The sequence below is a fragment of the Myotis brandtii genome, unplaced genomic scaffold (assembly GCF_000412655.1).
Source record: "Myotis brandtii unplaced genomic scaffold, ASM41265v1 scaffold112, whole genome shotgun sequence".
Taxonomy (NCBI): Eukaryota; Metazoa; Chordata; class Mammalia; order Chiroptera; family Vespertilionidae; genus Myotis; species Myotis brandtii.
Window position 1 is genome coordinate 13,310,071 of NW_005353838.1, and position 21,763 is coordinate 13,331,833.

The 21,763-nt window shown below is 38.0% G+C and overlaps 1 protein-coding gene across 3 annotated transcripts in view; it reads right to left on the reverse strand.

Moving 5' to 3' along the window:
• The window catches only part of PDE1A (phosphodiesterase 1A, calmodulin-dependent), a 255,007-nt gene that overhangs the window by 18,359 nt on the left and 214,885 nt on the right, over window positions 1-21,763 (reverse strand). For all 3 annotated transcript variants that reach the window (XM_014546520.1, XM_005857657.2, XM_014546522.1), the window contains 6 exons: window positions 15,290-15,415; window positions 14,524-14,625; window positions 14,296-14,416; window positions 4,004-4,085; window positions 1,849-1,966; window positions 642-787 (listed from right to left, as the gene is read on the reverse strand). In XM_014546520.1, coding sequence (XP_014402006.1) covers window positions 642-787; window positions 1,849-1,966; window positions 4,004-4,085; window positions 14,296-14,416; window positions 14,524-14,625; window positions 15,290-15,415 — 695 coding nt within the window. The remainder of the gene's footprint in view (window positions 1-641; window positions 788-1,848; window positions 1,967-4,003; window positions 4,086-14,295; window positions 14,417-14,523; window positions 14,626-15,289; window positions 15,416-21,763) is intronic.

The following is a 21,763-nucleotide window of genomic DNA, read 5'->3' on the forward strand; positions in this document are numbered from 1 at the left end:
AAGGGAGGGGGCAGGAAGGACGGTGGGGGGGGGGGCAGTGAGAGAAGGCAGGGGCCAGATCTGGAATTTGAAAGCTAATTTCCTGCATTAAAGTTAATGATGGATACTAATTCACATACTCTGTAAATGAAACGGACTAATTTATTTGAGTCAGAAATAACTAGAGCTAGCTCCATATTTGTTTCTCAGCTCATAAATTACAGATGACTTTTCCAACTCCCGAGTGAAACTGTCAGACAAAAAAGTAACTTAGTAAAATTGAAAGAAGAAAAAGAACCAGATACCAGGTCTCTGACACTAGGTGTTACATTCCTAAGGCAACATAAAAGCCTCTAGAAATGAACAGGAGGCTACCGAGCCCCGTAAAGTTTTGTCAGCTTTTTATTGGCCCGTTCTTTATATCCACTTCACTGACACCACTGACATACTTCTGCAGTCCATGTGGCATCAACAGAGCAGAGTCTCTTTTTCTTTAATAGATTAACCAACTTTCTTAAGAATAATCAAAGGGTAGCTAAATTCCAAATACCACCATGGGCTTGCATATTTTATAAAAGAATAAAACCAGGAGGGAAAAATCCAAAATCTCAGAGGAGGTAAGACAGAGAGAGGTGGAGGTAAGGCTTCATGAACAACTGTACCTTGAGCAGCTAACTCTTTCCATCTCTCCTTGTTCTGTTGGATGATGTCCACCAGGTTGTTTTTGAAGCTCTTCAGGTCCACGCACGCAAGAGAGTAGTCCGGGGAACAGGATCCATCGTTCACGGTGCCTTTCTTATTTGATCGTCTAAACGAATCGGCAGTGTGTAAACACATAAAGGTGCTTAAGCTAACAGTACAAGCAAAGAAACCAGAATATACGGAGGTTGGGATATGGGATGGGGGAGCAAAGGCTGAAACACTTGACAAAACCAACTGGAGAAACAGGATGGGAGGTGCTCGGCCCAGTGCTGAGCACCTGTTAGTGATGCTCGCCTCCCTCCTCTCCTTATTCCCTGGAGAGGGCCAGAGACTCTGTCAGGGATTCCCAGAGCAGCAGTTGGGGTGCTCAGTATTACAGGTGGAGAGGATGGTGAGGGCAGCAGAAACGTGGGATGAGCTGACTTAGTAGTGAGTCCATTGATAAACATCACCAAAGGGGCATCACAATCCTGGAGCCCAAAGTGGGCAATGGCACCTGTTCTCCCGCCACCATTTAGTCTCCAGGTTAACCTGACTCTTTCTCAGGTAGAACATTCCCTCAGTTTCCTCCTTGGGGCAACATGTAGGGAGCCTGCTGGTGTGCTATTAGGAAAAGTTGTGTGTTCAGATGGGTAAGAATTTAGTATGATTTTTCTGCAGCTGGAAGTTTTGAATAATATGCCTTAACAGATTTATCGATGAAAAAAATCTAGTTTGAAACAACGTAAGTTGTATATATAACGGACTTTACTGTAACATGTTACATAGATTCATTGCATTCATGTCATTTAAAAGGCTAACTTTGATAAAAGCATCTTTCAAGATATAAAAGTGGGCTGTGATTGATTAAACTAACACAATTAGATGTGTTAGATACCCAGGATGCAATACATATATCCTCAATAAAAATTCAAATAATTTTATTCTCCTTGATATTGAATACTATTCTACTATACTCCTTAATACTTGGATATTTTTTTGTAACAGACATCAAGTTATTTCAAAGGCATAGGCAATATAATACACAGCCACCAGGTGGCAATAATGTCCAATAATTCTTGTAAGGATTTTCCTGCCTATGTAAGAAATAATAAAGATAATCATAATTAAAAGGTTATGAAACATCACTAATATGAAAAAAATGATACAAAAAATAAAATATCAAACCTGCTTGCTCCATAAGAATTTTCTGTTTTTGAGTCTTCCTCTATGAGAGGAATAATAATTTTCTCTGTTGTGTCCGTCAGAAGAGAAAATGTTGGCTCTACTATGAAATCAATAAAACCTGCAAAAGAAAAATTTCAAATGTTACAGTTTACTGAATTCTAAAATTAGTAATCATGAACAGTCTCTGGTGCTCCTTATCACAAGTATCAACTATAATATTGATTTGTTTAACCCTTGCAATGATTTCTTTTTTGCAATGACTTTTAATCCAATAACACAATCTATAGGGATGGTCTAACAGCTGGGTAAAATATTCTCTCACGCAGAGGAAGTGATACAACTTAAGCTTGCTAACTCAAGTCTATTGGCTTTCCTACTTAATATTCAGCCTCCTACTATTGTTAACAGTAAATTCAGATCTAACCAGAATTAATATATTTTCCTTTCACAATGAGAGTCATCATTACCCTTTCTGGAAGGTCTTCTCTGGATTGTTAAATTTCATTATTCCCCGACAAGAAATAATATCTACTAGTAAGCTTCAAAGAAATGAAATTATTTTCTCACACAACAGGAAGGCAACCACTTTCGCCCCTCTTACTATATTAGTCAGAGCTTTCTGCCAGTATGCTAATATTTCAGATTGCTGTTTATTATTCTCTGGATGTAAAGTGTTAGTTCACAGTGTGTGGGTGAGTTCTGTCAAATCATCTCTGGGAGACAACATTAATGTCGCCACATGGAGGTGTCAGAATGAATAAAGACTTTTACATTTAAAGTCCTCATTGAGACAGATGATGACACACAGAGAGAATAGGGCACTTGCCTCCCAGTGTCTAGGTGGAAGAGAAGGAAACCTATTCTACTAGTAAGCATTGTGTACATTCAACACCCCAAAGTCCCCGGACAGGGGTGGTGCTGGACATCTAGTGCTTGTTGCCTGAAACACACCTGGGAGCGGGGCTACCATCTGAACATAGGAGAGTAGCCAGAGGGAGGTTTTAGAGGTAATGGTGTCCCAAGCAATAGCTATATCTGAAGAGGAGCCCATCCGCCAGATACTTGGATAAAAGTAATTCGAACGTCAAATAACTGGATTAGTCATAGAATACATGAAGGTACATTTTTAATTAAAAAAAAAAACCTTCAACAGTTTTGTGCTTTAATCTTGCCTTTGGGTCAAAGCAATGTTAATTGGCCACCCAATGAACATTGGCTAAGGTTTTAAATGCCTGGGATATGGAGACTGTCAACTAAGAGGTCACCTGTACTAATGTAGCGGCAATTTATATTGCAGAAACAAGTCTCAGAAACTTCCACTCTTCCCAGGTTGCCTGAGGAGGTCCTTAGCCGGCCACCCTCACCCCTGCATTATAGGCACCTGTGTTATGGTATCTAGAAAAAACGGCTGTTAGAACTTGGGTGGGAAGGGGGAAAGGTCAGAGCAAGAAGCTGTCTTACAGCTGACTCTGGCTTTGTAGGAGGTGGTGCAGGAGCAGCTGGAGAGGTAAGGCAGCCATCTAGCAGTTATGAAGTGGTACAAAGGCTGGCTCAGGGAATAACTAGTACAAATATTTGAACTATGCAGCATAGCAATGATACGTTTTAATAATGGGTAGGACTTGAAGTCTCAAACACAAATACAGATGAAGAGAATGGATATGGTTGGGAGCAGTATCATTTTTCAAACTTATTGTTGGCTTATCTATTCGTATAAAATTTGTTTCAAAAGAATATAAGCTAGTATATTAAGCATATTATGCAAACAGTGATAACAGAACAGCTATATTACTATTTTCATTGTCTTGTCCTATATTCAAAAGATTAAATTACAGAAACCAATAATCAGCCAAAAATAACAAAAAAAGGCTGTCTCTTCCCCGAGATTAAAGTTACCTCCTTTCTGTAAAAGCATTACCAACAGAATAACAATTACATAATTACATTTACTAAGACTGCTTCACTGAATTCATTTTGTGAGAATGTTTTAATATTTCCTATGATTCAGCACCAAAACTTAGGTCTAAGGAAGGAGCTGTCATGACTATGGGATGAGGTCTTCATGGATGTTGCCCCTTTGGACAACGTGGTGTGTCCATCTGAAAACCGACAAGCACACGCACAGCTCCCCGTGACCCCCGATCTTCCGTATTACCTATTTGTGACTGGGCCACCATCGTTGACTTCCGATCACAAAGTGGGGAAAATGGAAGCCCTAATTCAGCTTCTTTATCTCCCTGCAGAAAGGAAGGCTCATTAGTACAGACATGGTCTGGAGAAGCTGAAATAACAAGCAGTCTAGATACAAAGCCAAAAGCCACATCTTTCCTTTTTTAATTGGCACTGTGTGTTTATGATTTTGATAAAGCCAAAGCATAGTCTAAGTTTGTATAATTCTACTCGGATGGTCTGCTTTAGGAACACATTGAAAAGGGAAAAAAAGAAATGAGTGTTTTCAGCATTTGGAGACGCTGCTGTGTTATTACAACCCCTTGATTATAAAGCAACACCTTGCTCTTTGGAATTTTCTGAAGTCACCATAAAATAGTCATCTGAGTGTGTTATTTGGCATTTAATTAACAACCTAGCTAAGGAATTTTTCTGCTCTTTTTGTGTGTGTCCCGTGCCAAATATATCAGCAGATCGTCAGTATCAAGAATTCTTAATTAGACTGCTTTTTGAAATTAAAAGTATATGAGCATTTTTAAATATCTTTCTACTTATTAACCAATTTTATTTGAATTCCCCACAGTAAGTAACAAAGAATATCTTTAACATTCTTAAATTCGGTAGGCATAATTTTAACATTTTCTCAGAGAAAATTTAAATGTCAATGGTTGCGTTTTTTTTTCATTTGACTTTATCTATAGTAGATTAACTTAGTGCCTATCTTAAAGAACTCCATTTAAAAGTTTGGGTTTAACATCAGAAGAGCTAATTAGATTTTCATCTCCTAAAATAAAGATGGCTCCTCTGGGTAAAACTTTATTATCACAAGGTTCATCAAATATTAGTGCTTCCCTTGCATTTGAGGGGACGTGCTTACAAAAGAAACAGAGAGAATACTTCACTTGTGCCTGTTCCCTTTGATTGTCTGGCCATTTGAAAGAAAGCTTTGGGATCTATTTTCTCCTAAGCTATTGGTTGCACACCTTCAAGGGGGACACTGGCCTTGCATCTGGCCACAAGTTGAGATACAGGGTCAGGTTCTGAAATCAGGAGACAAAAGGGAGGGGGCCTTTCACTTGTAACGATGGAACGTGTGTCTGAGGACTTCATAGCTTCCACTCACTCTGCTCCTTTAACAACTTTTCATCATGATCTTTACAGCATCATGTCAATATGTCTTATGGGCTTTAATGTTTTCTGGTGTATTTCCTCTAAACCATGCCTCATTATATTGAAACCAGAATTGTTCAGGAAAATTTAGATATAGTCACCGAAGAAGTAGCTACACACAGGAATGTTTTACCATGTCAGGACCTAAAGCAAACAGGTACTATAATTTCTGTGACCTCTCCCAGCAACTGCCCTCATTCCCTTAGAGAATAACAACATCCACAACATGTGGTATTAATATTTATACCCAGCTTACGGGACAGATGAAAGGGAATTATTAGGACCATTAGCCTTGGAATCACAGACACAGTATGGAGTCACTGTTCAGCCAGCTCTCTCTGCAAATCTCATCTGTTACCTAAGTTGGTAATTTTGGTTGACTCATTTTAGGAATAAAGATATAATAGTATTTACCAAATAGAATTGCCCTGAGGTTATTGAGATAATGAATGGGAAGCCTAAGGACAGGGCCTAATATTTAGTAAATAGTAATTAAATGTTAGCTAATAAGAACAGCAAAAGTATAGAACTGTGAAAATTAAAAGTATTTATGATGCTTAGTGCATATCTGGAGGGCGTTAAAGCACAGGAAAGGGGTTAGTAGTTGTTTAATGTAATGGAGAGGCATTGGCTTTCCACCCTGTCTTTTTTCTACCAAGGAATTGACATGACAAGGTTGGACTTTTGAAAGATTAATTTGTCAGCAGTGGAGAGGATGGCTTGAAATGAATTGAGATTGACTCTTGAGCTTCCAATCTGAAGGAAAAGGAATCTTTGGTGCCAGAATATACATAAGACAACCTGTGTGAGGGGTAGATGTGAAGGTTATTATGGATTTGATTGTTAACATGTTGAGAATAAGGTATAAGAATAATATCATTAATAGCTTGTTAAAATATAAATAATGATATTACTATTGTTAAAATAGAAATAAACCTCAGGGGAAATGTGATATTGGGGACACTTATTTGATATATGTGATACAACTGATTTGTTTTATTGGTGAAGGAGTAGCTATCTGATATTTTAATAGATCTATTTTCATACTATATACTATATATGTTATTTGTTTGACCTAACAACGAAAATTTGTGCCTGCTAAAGGCATTGTGATGACTTATCTTCCATGGGCTAAATTTTATAGAATGCTGGATGGCAATTGATAGATACATACAGGGCCGACCTTCTACAGATGAAGTGAGAGATTTTATACTCTATTTGCTTCTTGTACTCTATAATTGATTTTGAATATAAAATTTCCAGTGTGAAGGCACACTGAATATTAAAATTCACTGATTATTTAATTTACTTATATTTCAAAGTGTTATTTATTCTTTAGGGCAAATAGAGGCTATGAGTACAAGATTAGTAGGGGGCTCTGCAGCCAGACTATGCGGGCACCAATAGGACAAGTTGGAGACTAAGGGAGAAGAAAAGATATGCAAAGAGAAAGTTAGGACCCCAGAGTACAAATTTGACAAACTTTATAATTTTCCTTATTCTGTCCCTGAATAGTGAACATTTACTTTCCATCAAGATGAAATCAGGGTCAAAGCCACAGGCACTGGATATGTCACCTTGTTCTCCAGGGAGGTTGTGCTGTCATTTGACTGTGCTGTCTTCTGGGGGCCCAATAGATACCTTTAAAGAGCAATAGCTTACTGAATACACATATGTTCTGAGGTACTGACTCATATAAATGATTGGAGCAAAATTGTAGGGCCATGAAGATTAATTAACCAGCGCCACTCAATTATCCCGCTGGCTGTCTGCACCTGTTCCTGGGAGGAACCTGCAGGTGTGGAAGTGGAGGGAGTGGCCCCATTGACATGGAAGCACAAGGCAGCCTGAGGTGCTACGCCTGACAGCTATGCCTGTCTTAGCAATTCCCTTGGAGGCTGTGGAGATTTCTTCTTTGAAAGGCCATGTCAGAGATCTAATAATTGTTTTTATGCTTTCCTAACAGCGTGAAACGCTCTGATGGCTGTCAACAAGATGTCAAATCCAGTGACTTAATGGCATATTTGTTTCTCTTTTCTCTGAAGTCAAACAGTTTCTATAGTTCTAAAAAATTGCAAAAGGTAGGAAAAAGTGAAGTATGAAGTCTTGAGAAACCTCTTTGTACCGAAACCAAGTTTTAGTCACAGGTGCAACATCAACAACAAACATGTAGCCAGCCTCTGGCCATAGATTTTGGGGCCACTGTGAGGCCAAAAGTAGTAATTGAGGGACCTCTATTTCAATAGGGGAATTAATTGAGATTTAAAATGAGGAGTAGGTGTAATAGTTTAGCCTTCTTTGAACAACTTATTTAAGGAATTTAGGCCACCTAATTACCTTCCTGCCTTCCTCCTAAAAATGCCTTTCTAAATTCTATAAAAGTCACCAAAACTGTTTGAATGCTTAATGATTATTATAGCTAATATTTGGTTTCAGCAAAATTTATATAATTGTATTTTTTTGAGTGTTATATTTTACAGAACATTAATATGCCTCTGCCTTCCTCCTAAAAATGCCTCTCTAAATTCTATAAAAGTCACCAAAACTGTTTGAATGTTAAATGATTATTATAGCTAACATTTGGTTTCAGCAAAATTTATATGATATAATTGCATTTTTTGAGTGTTATATTTTACAGAACATTAATATGCCCTGTGTAAATGATGTTTCCACTTTCATGCCTCTTAAAACTATAAGCTTTGCTTTTTAAAATTTTGAGTTATTATCCTGGCTCATAGCTACAGTTCTTTATGAAAATGTTTTGGTCGTGTCTCTAAATTTGTGATACCAGATCCTTAGTTGAGAATTCGCTAACTAAATACATTTTTATTGTTTTGGGAAATATAATTTATTTTTAAATAACACTTTATACTACTTCTAGCAACACTGAAGAAAATAAAGGGGCTGGACTGTATACTATTTAGGATAAAACAATCATTTTGACCTTCCTTTCTAAATAATTTGCATTTCTAGTTCTTCATTTCTCCTTGTCTGACAAGGTAATACAAGGTAGGCTTCACACATATATCTGTGTGTGTTTTTTTTCATGTGTCACAAAGCAACTATTTGAAAAAGAGAATACTTCACTTAGTCATCAGGTTCATTTAGTATGAAGTATGCACAATTTTTAATAGCAGTGATTATATATATTCTTAACTTTAACTATATTAACTTCTTGTTATCTTGCCAACCTAATATGTCTGTTCAAGAAGAGAATATGTCTTCCTTTATTAATGGTTATTTTCCTGGCTGGTACCTCCACCTCTGATCTCTCAGTAATATTGGACATAGTTGAAATGAATGGAGCACTTTGCAAGTACACCCATTACAGTCAGAGGGCAGAGGCCCCTGTGCTGACCTGCATGGACACTCGGAGAGGGCACTGCTGTGCTGATGACTCACTGGCAGGTGTGCTGCCAAAGATGCCCTGGAGATAAGAACCTGCTTTATCTCCTTTACCATCAGCTGCTTACTCAAGAGTCAGAAATAAGAGTTCCTCAAGACTGCAAATTCTGGATACAATTCTGGTCTCTCCCTGCTGTCATTTGCCTTGATTCTAGAATGTATACCTAAATATTTACACCAAGGATCAGAGTAACATTGATGGGATTTTAAAGGATGATGCAAGCAGCTTGGTCTACACTTCTATCTTCCAAAAATGCATGGTGTTAAAAATTGTTAATGTCTATTTAAGCCCTTTTGTTAGATAAGATAAACTTGGTAGACAAATTAATAAGAAATTGACCCCCAAACTCCTCTAGGCTTTTCTGAAACATTAATTCATACATATGTATATGTATGCAGATACATATATATATATAAGAAAGTGTGTGCATGCATATCGTGGGTTCGGTCCTGGGTCAAGGTGCATATGGAAGGCAACCAACTCATGTTCTCTCTCACATAGATTTTTTTTCTCTCTCTCTTTTTCTCCTTCCCTTCTCCTCTCTAAAATCAATTAGCATATCTTCAGATGAGATTTTTTAAAACGTGTGTGTGTTTATGTGTGCACACACACATGCTCACATAAATTTTCTTGTTGCTGTTGATTCTAAAAATCAGTTCCTTACCTTGAGTAGTTTTTTTAATTTTTTTAATTGATATTCAGTGTCTAATTTTGAATTTCAAGTCTAGTGCTATATTCATACATATATACATATAAGAATGTGTGTGCATGCATATCGTGGGTTCGGTACTGGGTCAGGGTGCATATGGAAGGCAACCAATTCATGTTCTCTCTCACATAGATTTTTTTCTCTCTCTCTTTCTCTCCTTCCCTTCTCCTCTCTAAAACCAATTAGCATATCTTCAGGTGAGATTTTTTAAAATGTGTGTGTGTGTTTATGAGTGCACACACACATGCACACACAAATTTTCTTATTGCTATTGATCCTAAAAATCAGTTCCTTATCTTGAGTAGTTTTTTTTTTATTTTTTTAATTGATATCCAGTGTCTAATTTTGAATTTCAAGTCTAGTGCTATATTTTGCAGAGCAAAAATAAAATAAAGTATTTCTCTTAACCAACTAATTTTTAAACCATGGTTGGGTTGGGAATGTGTGTGTTTTTTATTGCAGCCAGATCCTTCAAAGTTTGGCTTTAAATAACTATCAAATAACAAAATATCAATGGCTTCCTAATACTTTGCTTTGGAAAAATATAAAGCTTAAAATAAGTGGGAAAATAATAAATAATACCAATTCCTCATATTTATATTATGTCTATATAACCTCTCACATTTATCTATCATTTTGTTCCTCACAACCATCCTAGCAGGAGGCAAAGTGGAATTAACACCATCTTATAGGTAAGAAGGTGAAGACACATTTTCCCTACTGGACAGGTAGAAAGCTAGAGCTTACACTTAGGTGTTCTGAAGCCACGTCGAGTTATCTCTCACTTTGCATTATCAGACTTCTTATGCTTGCCCAATACACATAAAACACTTTCTTTGACAAGACACACACAATGCTTGCATTTACACTGCCGCTGAGGGCCATGCTGGGTTCTGGGCAGATCTTGGCTGATTTGCCTCAAATTCTCTAGTACAGACAGTGGCTCACATGACACAGTATTTAGATTTTTAGTACATTCCAAAGGAATGAAGGAATATATTTTCAAATTCTTTATAAAAGTGCTATTTGGACTGTGTGAGATGAAAAGCCCCGGTCACTTGGCTACCTAGGGAGAAGGGATCTCTCAGCCCTGTGGGTTCTACAATGGGGTAGTTTCACAGGTGGTGATATGAGGATGAGCAAGAATGAGCAAAATCATGGGAGAACCATTGCAGTCCTGCCAATGGCTGGGACCTCTGCATAGATACACAGACCCAGTTAAATAGCTCATGAGCAAAGCATACACTGAGGACTTTCAGATTCGTTGCTGTATCTACCTCCGAAGGGCTAAATTGCGTGGCATGGCTAAGAATATGCAGGAACTGGGAGGCTCACTTAGTTAACTGAATGCATGAAAGCATTTTACCTGTTGGAGTCAAGGTAATATTTTAGCACAAGTCTTATAAACTTGTTTTGCTTGTGAAACATGTTTGTTGGCAATATAAACTCACTCATTTTGACCTTTAACTCCACATTCTCCTGTTTTGCTATGTATGTTTCTGAAGGGGACTTGAACATCACTTACTTTAAAAAAAACCCAGAGATAGAGAACTATAAGATTCCAGTGTTAAATCTAAAGTCCTAAGTCAACTCATTATGATCTGAGAGGATTTTTTTGTAGTTGAAGGAAAGAGGCAATGCTAGCAGAGATAGTTTGATTTTCTAATAGTCCATGTTAACATATACACTTTACTCTCCTTAGGGCTATTCATTAAAGCCATCGAAGCAAACACTGTCATTTCTGGATATTTGGGGGTTACACAAATATCTATCATAGTCTATCAAGAGTCCTGTCAAAACAAAACAAAAACCTGATGCCCTCTTCCTGTAGGTAACACAGCCTGAAAAATGCAGATTACAAAACCAAGCATGATGTTATAACTATTCTAAAACTTGACCTTTTGTGTTGGGTATATCTTAAACATTAATATTCAGATATCTGAGTCACTGTTTATTAAGCACTGAGAATGACAAAGTAGCTAAGTAGCCTCATAGAACATTTCCCTCTGCCCTGAAATTCAGATGTCAGAAATCACTGCATGCTGGAAGCTTCATTATTAGTATCAGTCATCTTTCTAGAAAATTCAAAATAAGATGAACTTTAAAAACATCTGCACTCAATTCCATTGAATTCATTATTCTCATGATTCTGTCAGTTATTCTTTGTCTGGCTTGAAATCAATAAAAGACATGGACAATACAAATCATGGTATTATTGGGAGACCTATCAGTAATTTTCAAGAGACTCTGGTATTTAGTAGAGCTAATATTTTGGGATAAGGGGGTTTTAATCCTCATCCAAGGATATTTTTCCCATTAATTTTTAGGGAGAGTGGTAGGGAGGGGGATAGTCAGAGAGAGAGAAACATCAATGTGAGAGACACATTGATTGGTAGCCTCCCACATGCCCCGACCGGGGCCGGGGATCAAGCCTGCAACCGAGGTATGTGCCTTTGACTGGAATCAAACCTGCGACCCTTCAGTCTGAGAGCCGAGGCTCTAACCACTGAGAAAATAGGCCAGGGCAGAGCTATTTTTTAACATGGTGATTTTTTGTTTTGTTTTGTTTTTCGTGTTCTTTAAGTAATTGATGAAGCATCTTTAACCTGATATACTGTTTTCTAAACTAAGGGGAAAAATGTTCAACTCTTAACTGTATAAATTATGAACACACTTGTATAAATAACACCCAATAAAGATATAAAACATTTTCACCATCCCCAGAAAGTTCCTTTAATATCTTCCAGTAAATTCTACTCCATGAAAGCACCCATTGTTCAGATTTCAATAAGCACAGATTAATTTTACCAGTTCTTGAAAATTATATAAATGGAATCATACAATATGCATTTTTGAGATTTATTGTTTTTTGTATGTAGTACATTTTTATTGTTGTATCATATTCCATTGTATGACTATACCATAATGTATGTACCCATTTATATCTTTGATGCACATTTGGGCTGTTTCTAGTATTGGGCTGTCATAACTACTATGTTATGACTAGTCCTATATAAGACATTTGATGGATGTAAGCATTAATTTATCTGGGTTATACACCTATGAGTGGACATGCTGGGTCACAGGGGATATTAAGTTTGTCTTTAGTAGATGCTAACCAGTAGTGGTCCAGATGGGTTGTAATGATTTATACTCCCACCAGCAATGCCTGACACTTGCAGTTGTTCCACTTAAATAGTTCTTAATATTGTCAGTCCTTTTAATTTTAGCCATTCTAGTGGGGATGTACTGGTATCTCACCGTGGTTTTAATGTGTAATTCTTTGATAAGTAGTGATAATGAGCATTCTTGTATATATATACTTATTACCTATTTGTGTATTTTCTTTTATGAGGTATCTGATCAAATAGGGCTGATTTTCTTTTTATAATCGATTTGTGGGTATTCTTTATACAATTAGGGAACAAGCTCTTGGACAGGTATTTGTAGTATAAATATGTTTTCCTCATTCTATGGCTTGCCTATTCTAACAGTATTTTTTAAAGAGAAGACGTTTTAAATTGTGCTTTTGTCCACTTTACCATATTTTTCTTTCATATATAGGGTTTTATGTGTCTTATCTAAGAAATATATCCTACCGTCAAGATTAGAGAAAGATTCTCCTGAGTTCTCCTCTATAAACGTCATCGTTTTAGGTTTAAGCCTGTGGTCAGTCATTCTTGAATTAATTTTATAAATGGTATAGGTAAGTCACAGGTTCCTTTTCTCCAATATACTTAATAAGTGTTGTTTCATTGCCATTTAAGGAACTTCCTTTTTCCATTTAAACATTTTGATGTTTTTGTAGAAAATCAAATGACCATATAATTATGAGACTATTTCTGGAATCACCATTCTATTGTATTGGTCTATTTACCTATTGGTCTTATGTCAACAACACACTGCTTTGGTTACTGTGGGTTTATACTATATCTTGTAATAAGGAAGTGTAAGTCCTCCAACTTTCTTAGTCTTTTTCAAAATTGTTTTAACTATTTTTAGATTCTTACATTTCCATGTAGATTTTAGCATTAGCTTTTCTTTCAACAAGGGAGCCTATTATAATTTTTTATAAGGATTATGCTAAGTTTATTAATCAATTTTAGTAGAATTGATTTTTTAGCAATATTTAATCTTTCAATCCATTAACATATCTCTCAATTTATACAGGTCTTTAACATTTTTTTCTCAACAATATTCTCTGGGGCCCCACACGGGGCTGGCATCTGAAGTACAGCCAGTCTTGTGGACAACTGAGCTCTTAACTTGTGGGATCTGATGCCAACTCCAGATGGTTAGCATCCCAGGTGGGGATGGAAACAGAACAGAAACACTATAGGAAAAAATGCATACTTGTAGCAGAGACCACTAGACATTCCTTGTAGCCACATCCAGGCTTGCTTTTGCACATAACAATAGATATTCTTTTTAATGTAGGCCTGGGTCCACACAGCTGAAAACTGTATTTGTCGGCCTCCCTTGCAGCTATGCATACAGGACTAAATTCTAACCAAGATGTATCCAGAAGTGTCATATATCCTCCCTCTCCCTTTTTTACTATGAAAGTTTTTTTCTGTCTCTAATCTAGCATTTACCTCTTAATAGCCAAAAACAACTCTAATTTTTCCTTCCTTCCTTCCTTCCTTCCTTCCTTCCTTCCTTCCTTCCTTCCTTCCTTCCTTTTTTCTTTCTTCCTTGAGAGTGACATCTGAGATTTTCCTTCCTTCCTTCCTTCCTTCCTTCCTTTTTTTCTTTCTTCCTTGAGAGTGACATCTGAGATTCAAGACTTGACTTTCTATAAGTTTTTGTTTGTTTGTTTGTTTTTACCATGTAGAAATTTTCAATACATTTATCTGAAAGATTAATACTTTGCCCAGGGTCCAAAATAGTATTGTAGCCAGTTAATAAGTCACCTTTTATGTGAAAAAGTGAGCACATCAATATGCACAGTCACTATTTCCAAAAACATTTGCACAGAGTGTGAAAGAAGTACCTGTCGGAAAAACTCCTCCATCAGGGCCATGGTCCACCGGTGGTGCAGCTGCCAGCATTTGGCCGGGTGGCTGATGTCTGCTGCGTGGAGAATCAGGGACATGGTCTTGGCTCTGTCGGTCCTATCAAACCAAAGACATATTCAAATTATCAGAACAAAGTAACCAATTACAGGTCTTTCTAAGTATAAGCCCATGGAACTGTAACATCACAAAAGAAAATTACCTACCCTTCAGGCTGCTGCAAACTGTTTCTTATATTTTTAATTTGCTGGAAGTGACCAGACATGTCTGTAGACAAAACCATTTCAATCACTAGGTTCCGAAGATCCCTGTGGAGTCATCAAAAGGAAAATGTTCATTTGGCCCTTTACTGTTCTGAAGAGGAACATTTCCTTAAACATCACTGATCACATTTATTTTTCTTAATGGATATAAGCACAAAAGAAGCTACCTTTTTAATGTAAATGTTCTTATAAAAGTTACAGAGGCCTGGTGCAAGAAATTCGTGCACAGTGTGTGTGTGTGTGTGTGTTGGGGGAGGCGGGTCACTCAGCCCAGCCTGCACCCTCTCCAATCCAGGACCCCTCGGGGGATGTCCAACTGCCAGTTTAGGCCTGATCCAGGACCACTGGCTCCTAACTGCTCACCTGCCTGCCTGCCTGATCACCCCTTCACCCCTCTGCCTGCCGGCCTGATCGCCCCTAACTGCCCTCTCCTGCTGGCCTGATTGACCCTAACTGCCCTCCCCTCCCAGCGTGATTGCCCCTAACTGCCTTCCCCTGTTGGCCTGATTGCCCCTAACTGCCCTCCCCTGCCAGCAATCACCCCTAACCGCCTCTGCCTTGGCCCCCCACCACCGTGGTTTTGTCCGGAAGGCCATTGGGAAGATTGTCTGAGTGAGGGATTCACTTTCATCTGTTTTCTTCACCTTAAGTCACACAACTTAACTTTTTCCTGTAATTAAATTTCCTCTACGTTTCCTCTTAAACTCACCTCCAGTCATCTTTGGATAAATTTATCAAGACATTCATTTCCTCTTCTTGCATAAGTCGATAAGCTGCACTCACATGGTGATTTTCAAGGACAGATCGGTCGTTATACAAAATGGCAACATCTGACCTAAGAATGACAAAGAAAATGCCTACTAGAGGATTTCTTTAGACTTCATGAGTGACTAATAAAAATACTCAAGTCACAAGACATCTCATCAGTAAAAACCCTACAATTAAATATGTAAATTTATGGAAGTCTTAGTTCCCTTTTAAAAAAATATGACAATTTTTAAAAAAATAAACTTTGTTTTTAGCAATTTTAAGTCCACAGCAAAATGAAGCAGAAGATACAGGGATCTGCCATATACTCCCTGTCCCTCATGTGCATAACCTAACCCATTACCAACATTCCCCACCAGAGTGGTGCATTTGTTATAACTGATGAATCTACAATGGCCCATCATTGTCACCCAGAGTCCATAGTTTTATATTAGGGTTCACTCTTGATATTGTACACTCTATGGGTTTGGATAAATATATTATGACATGTATCTCTATAATTCTTGTTTCTCTCTCTCTCTCTCTGTGTGTGTGTGTGTGTGTGTGTGTGTGTGTGTTATTGAATTAGTTAGGACTTCCAGTATGATGTTGAAAAGCACCAAATGATAGGGGAAATATTTGCCTTATTCCTGATCTTAGTGGGAAAGCTTCAAGTTCCTCACTATTAAGGATGACATTAGCTATAGGTGTTTTTTTTGTAGTTGTTCTTTTTCAAGTGGATGAACTTCCTCTCTAGTCCCAGTTTATTGAGCATTCTTATCATGAGTGGGTGTTGAGTTTTGTTAAATCCTTTCCCTCATCTATTGGCATGGTCATGTGACTTTTCTCTTTTAGCCTATTGATATGATAGATTACCTTAATTAATTTTCAAATATTGAACTTGGGATAAACCCCACTTGATCTTGGTACTGAACAACATAGTTTAAATGCATTTATAGCTTCTCCTTTCTACTTGTAATCCAGATACCTGTGAGATCATCTAGATATGCTGAAGAGAGGAAAAAAAATTACCTAACATTCTCATTCACTCAGTGAATAAATCAACTTCTTTGTACTCCTTCCAGAGAGTTGATTACCACCCCTGTCCTCTGGAACTGAAATTACTTTGGGCAGAGGGCAGAGGGGAATGATGAAAATCGTTTCGTCTATTTACGATTCTAATTTTTCTTCCTTATAATGTTATGATTCAATTTAAACGTTATATTCCCTCGCATTAAATTAAACTAGCAAAACCATTTTTTACACAAACTTAAAATGTATGTTTTATCACCAATTTATAATGGACATTATATTTCTAAGTGATGAATTGATCAAGGGAAACCTTTTATTTCTCAACAGTCTGTATCTCATATCATTTGATTATCAAATAAGCCACTTCAAGTTGCATTGTTAAGTGTAGCATTCCAGCACAGAGTGTAAAATGTCCCAAGCATTCCCATGTCCCTATAACGGAGCCCTTGCTTCTTCTTCCTTATCCTCTTAGGTTGCCAAATCATTTTCAAGGTGTGGGATGGAAGCAGAGCCACTGTGTTCAATGTTATTAAAATGTGAACTCATTCCTTAAGTTGGCAAGTTGGAGTTAGTCAGCAAAAATAGCCAAAGGAAAGTCAAGGTTGAAACCTTTAGAAATGTTTTGCCAACATCAGGCTCCTCTCACGTCTCCTCCCTCCTGTGAGATCAATACTCTGTCAGCCCTAAAATTGCCTCCTTAAGACTTACTGCTTTAGGCTTTTCAGGGAGTAGAGCCTAGGTTATCACCTTATACTCGCCCTATCACTGAATGTTTACGAACAGGCAAGGACAAACAAAACAAAGAACTAAAGAAACCTGGCTCCTGTTGCAAGCAACCTAATTGAGATAAACCAAGCTTTGTTGTTACTCCAAGATAGGGGAAGTGACCTACTGGGCAGTAGAATACTTACTTCCCCTTCTGTTTCTAGAGCTTTATAAAAGTAGAATAACATGTAGTTAGCTAATAGTACATGCCTCCTAAATACCTTTTCTTTTAATAATTTCAGCTGTGGCCTAAAAATTACTTAGCCAATAGTCATAGCTCAGTACAAAGAAAACTGAACTAGCAAAGCACACATGTGATCCTTACTTAAGAGAGAATTCAATAGATCTTGTCCAAGTATCTCCAGAAGTTTGCTGAGGTCATGGTGTGGCAGGCAGTTCGACAGACATGAGCAGAGCAAGAACGATGGGCCAGGTACAGAAAGTCACCAGGGTGGAAACTCGGTGCCTAGCCATGGACAGTTGTAGGGAGGGACCTCATCCCTGGGTGACCTTTCCTGCCCTAGCATATGGCTGGTCATGTGGTTTAGACCCTCTGACCTTTCCTCGCTAGAGATAACATCTAGACCTCGGTTGTATTTCAGCTCCAGGCCCAGAAAAGCAGCAAAACCAGATAAGCAACATCACCAAGACTAACTTCAGGACCAGCTACCTCGGATAATGACCCCTACCCTGGCATCAACCAATCAGTGGAGAACCTGACCCTTAAAGGACACACCTGGAAAGCTGCTGAATGTTCTTTTGAGATCTTGCCTTGGGACCTCACCTGTAATATCCATCCTTAAAACCCTTAGGAAAGAGGACCCAGAGCATTCTCCCTCCTGGCAGCATGCCCATGCCTTTCCCCCCTATACCCCCCAAATGCATTACCATGACGACCTTCCTCACTCCCAAGCTCCAACGGTCCTTTTTTTGCCTCTATAACTTATTTCCTAAGCCAATTTCTTCTATGAATTACTTCTTCTACCTCTGTGATTTCCTAAATAAAGGTTCTAGTAGAGTTTGAGTCTTAGCTCTGAATTCTTTCCTAGGCAGAACTCAAGAAGTGAGGTTGCTAAAGCCAGGAAGCCAGGTCCGGTCTGACCCCCACAGTCTAACTAACACCTGGTACTGTTCTCAAAGCTGCCAACATTGGGAAAAAACTATAATGTGCAATCAAATATCATCTGTATGGCCTCCAATCTACTCATGGCAGTTTTGCCAGGGTTATGGAAAGACATTTAAAAACCCTCTTTTTACCTTTCATCAACAAGAAAATATGGGTTTTTGAACTAGATTTAATTGTAGCAAAGTAGGTATAATTTTGTCTTATAAATAGAGCAGGATGCTGAGAACACAGAACAGTCTTAATGTTTGAGGTGGTCTTTGCTAAGAAAAGAACAAGACTTTAAGCAACATCCAGTATCCATGGTAACATGTAGCTCAGCATTCTTTTCACATGGAATAAATTATTTTCATTTATTTACACTTGTGAGGATTTCATGAATTATGTCTATATTAAACTTAAAACTAACCTTGCACTGTTTTTTAAATTATTTTTCAATAATTTTGCATGATGCAATAACATAAGACCTATTTCTCCTTAGACAAAATGTGAAGGTGATAGCAAGAATTTTAAAAAGCATGTTATTTGGTTGCATTTTGGTCACTAAAACATTTTGTTCATAGAATTTTCAAGTTCTTATAAAATTCACCCATTAAATAATTGATCCTAGTAGATAATTTTTAAGAAAACAGTAAAATACTATAACTTCCCCCCTTTTATAGTTTTTAATATAAAAATAGAAAATAAAGGATTCTTCTTCCTCCGCTTTCTCTCCCTTCTTTTTCCGACCTCACTCTCCTTCTGTGCAGTCCAAAGTACAAGGGAATTAGGACTCTTCCTTCAGTTGTAAATGAACGGTCAAATGAGAAGGCTAGAAGCATCTGACACTGCAACTGGAGAAGGCCAGTCCATTGCCTTTCCTTTTCAAAGTAGGAAAAAGCAAGAAGTATTCATGGAGACCACATCATTTGCTCCCTTCTGCAACTCCCCAAACTATTTTCTGATGCAGGACTCAGCTCCAGAATGAGCTGTCTTTAATTAAAATCCCACTCACTGTGAGATTTGGTGGCTATAGAAGAGCCTTTGAACAGGAAAATGATAACTGCATGCGCTGCCTTTCCTTTGCTGTTAAACACAAATAAAAACAAACAGTTGCCTCTACTCTGCAAACACTCCCTCCGCATCAGTCTCCGTGTCTCCCCCTTCCCTTCATGCTCTGTCAGTCGGGAGAGACAGAATACCTTCCCCAATATTTCACTGTTTGAATTTCAACTCTTTTTCTGTCTCCATCAAGGGGCCATGATTTCCAAGTCCATCCATTTCAGGCTACAAAGTTCTGGGACCATCCTATGTCCGTCTCTGGCCATGGGAGCAGAGTTGTGTAAATAGCCTGGTTTGAGTGTGAGTGTCCCTCTTAGCTTCTCAATTGTGCTACTGCCATCAGCTGACTGTGTGCATATAAATAGGTCATTTCACCTCTTCAGATCTTTGCATTTTCTTCTAAGACCAGGTGATCCATAATGTGGATCTCAGCCACTTTTGGGTCCCTTGAAGCTCTAAAATGTCTAATATTTTTTAAATGTTTCTATGCTCTCCACATCAGTAACTTCCTATAACTGTAAAATCAGTTGTTAGAAATTATCATAAAACAAATGAACAGACCACATAAAACCTGCACACGAAAATGTTTCTATGCTCTCCACATCAAAACAGTAACTTCCTATAACTGGAAAATCAGTTGTTAGAAATTATTATAAAACAAATGAACAGACCACATAAAACCTGCACACGAATGTTTATAGCAGCTTTATTCATAAGTGCCAAGATTTGGAAGCAACCAAGATATCCTTCAATAGGTGAATTAAGTAAATGAACTCTGATACATCAAGACAATGGAATATTATTCAGCAATAAAAACAAATGAGCTGTCTAGTCATAACAATACATATAGGAGCCTTAAGTGCATATTGCTACGTGAAAGAAGCCAGTCTGAAAAGGCTTCCTATTGTATGACTTCAACTATATGACAGTTTGGAAAAGGCAACACTCTAGACCAGCGGTTCTCAACCTGTAGGTCGCGACCCCTTTGGGGGTCGAACGACCCTTCCACAGGGGTCGTCTAAATATATCCTGTATATCAGATATTTACATTACGATTCATAACAGTAGCAAAATTACAGTTATGAAGTAGCAATGAAAATAGTTATATGGTTGGGGGTCACCACAACATGAGGAACTGTATTAAAGGGTCGCGGCATTAGGAAGGTTGAGAACCACTGCTCTAGAAACATTAACAAGATCAGTAGTTACCATGGGTTAAAGGGGAAGGGGAGTGGGATAGAATTAAAATGTGAAGCAAGGGGACAATTAGGGCAGTGGAACTATCGTGTGTGTTGATATATGGTGGATACATGGCATTAAACATTTGTAATATCCATGCAATGTATAACACAAAAAAGCAAATCTAATGCACACTATGGACACTTCAGTTACTAATGATATATCAACAATGATTCATCAATTGTGACAAATGTAGCACAGCAGTGGAGGATGTTAACAACAGGGGATACTGTGGGTTGAGGGAGGGAGCATATGGGAACTCTGTGCTTCCAGTTCAATTTTTCTGTAAGCCTAAATCTGCTCTATGAAATAAATTCTATTAATTTAAAAAAAATGAACAAATAAAAATAGGTTTAGATTTTCCTCAACAAGAATAGAGAGTTTTATAGTAGTCCCAAAACCACATCTGTCTGTCAACTTACATCTCCACCTTAAGCATATCTGACTAGTGAAAGACAGACATTTCAGGATTACATGCATATAAAGTGAGTTGGATCCTGCTGGGTCCTCAACCAAATTCTGCCTCCCAGGAAGGGAGAGCTCTGTGCAACAACAACAAAACAACAACGTAGAGCACCTTCCTCTTATGGACTGACTTGCATTCCCCCCAGATTTACATGTTGAAGTTCTAACCCCCCAGAATATAACTGAGTTTGGAGATAGGGCCCTTAAAGAGATAATTGAGATCAGATGAGGTCATAAGAGTGAGGCCGTAATCGAGTAACACTGGTCTTCTTATAAAAGAGACACCAGGGATGCTCCAACACAAACAAATGACCATGTGAGGACATAGCAAGAGGTGACCATCTGCAAACCACACAGAGAGGCCTCAGAAGAAACAAAACCTGCTGTCTCTTTGATCTTGGACAGCTAGTCTCCAGAACTGTGAGAAACTTTCTGTTCCTTAAACCACCCAATTTGTGGCATTTTTGGAATGGCAGACCTGACAGACTAATACACTTCCACTCTGGTATTTTGAATCTAGCAACTGGCATTATCACCATTCGTTTTAAAATCACATTTTCCAGTTATTTAAAATTTAACACTTTGTGCTCACCTGGAAGTTAGATTTCTTTGATTTTTAGATTTGTTTTTTCAGAAGTGCTGTGTTATTACTTTCAAATACATAATGACACCAAACTGATGCCTTAGACCAATGGTCGGCAAACTGCAGCTCACGAGCCACATGCGGCTCTTTGGCCCCTTGAGTGTGGCTCTTCCACAAAATACCACGTG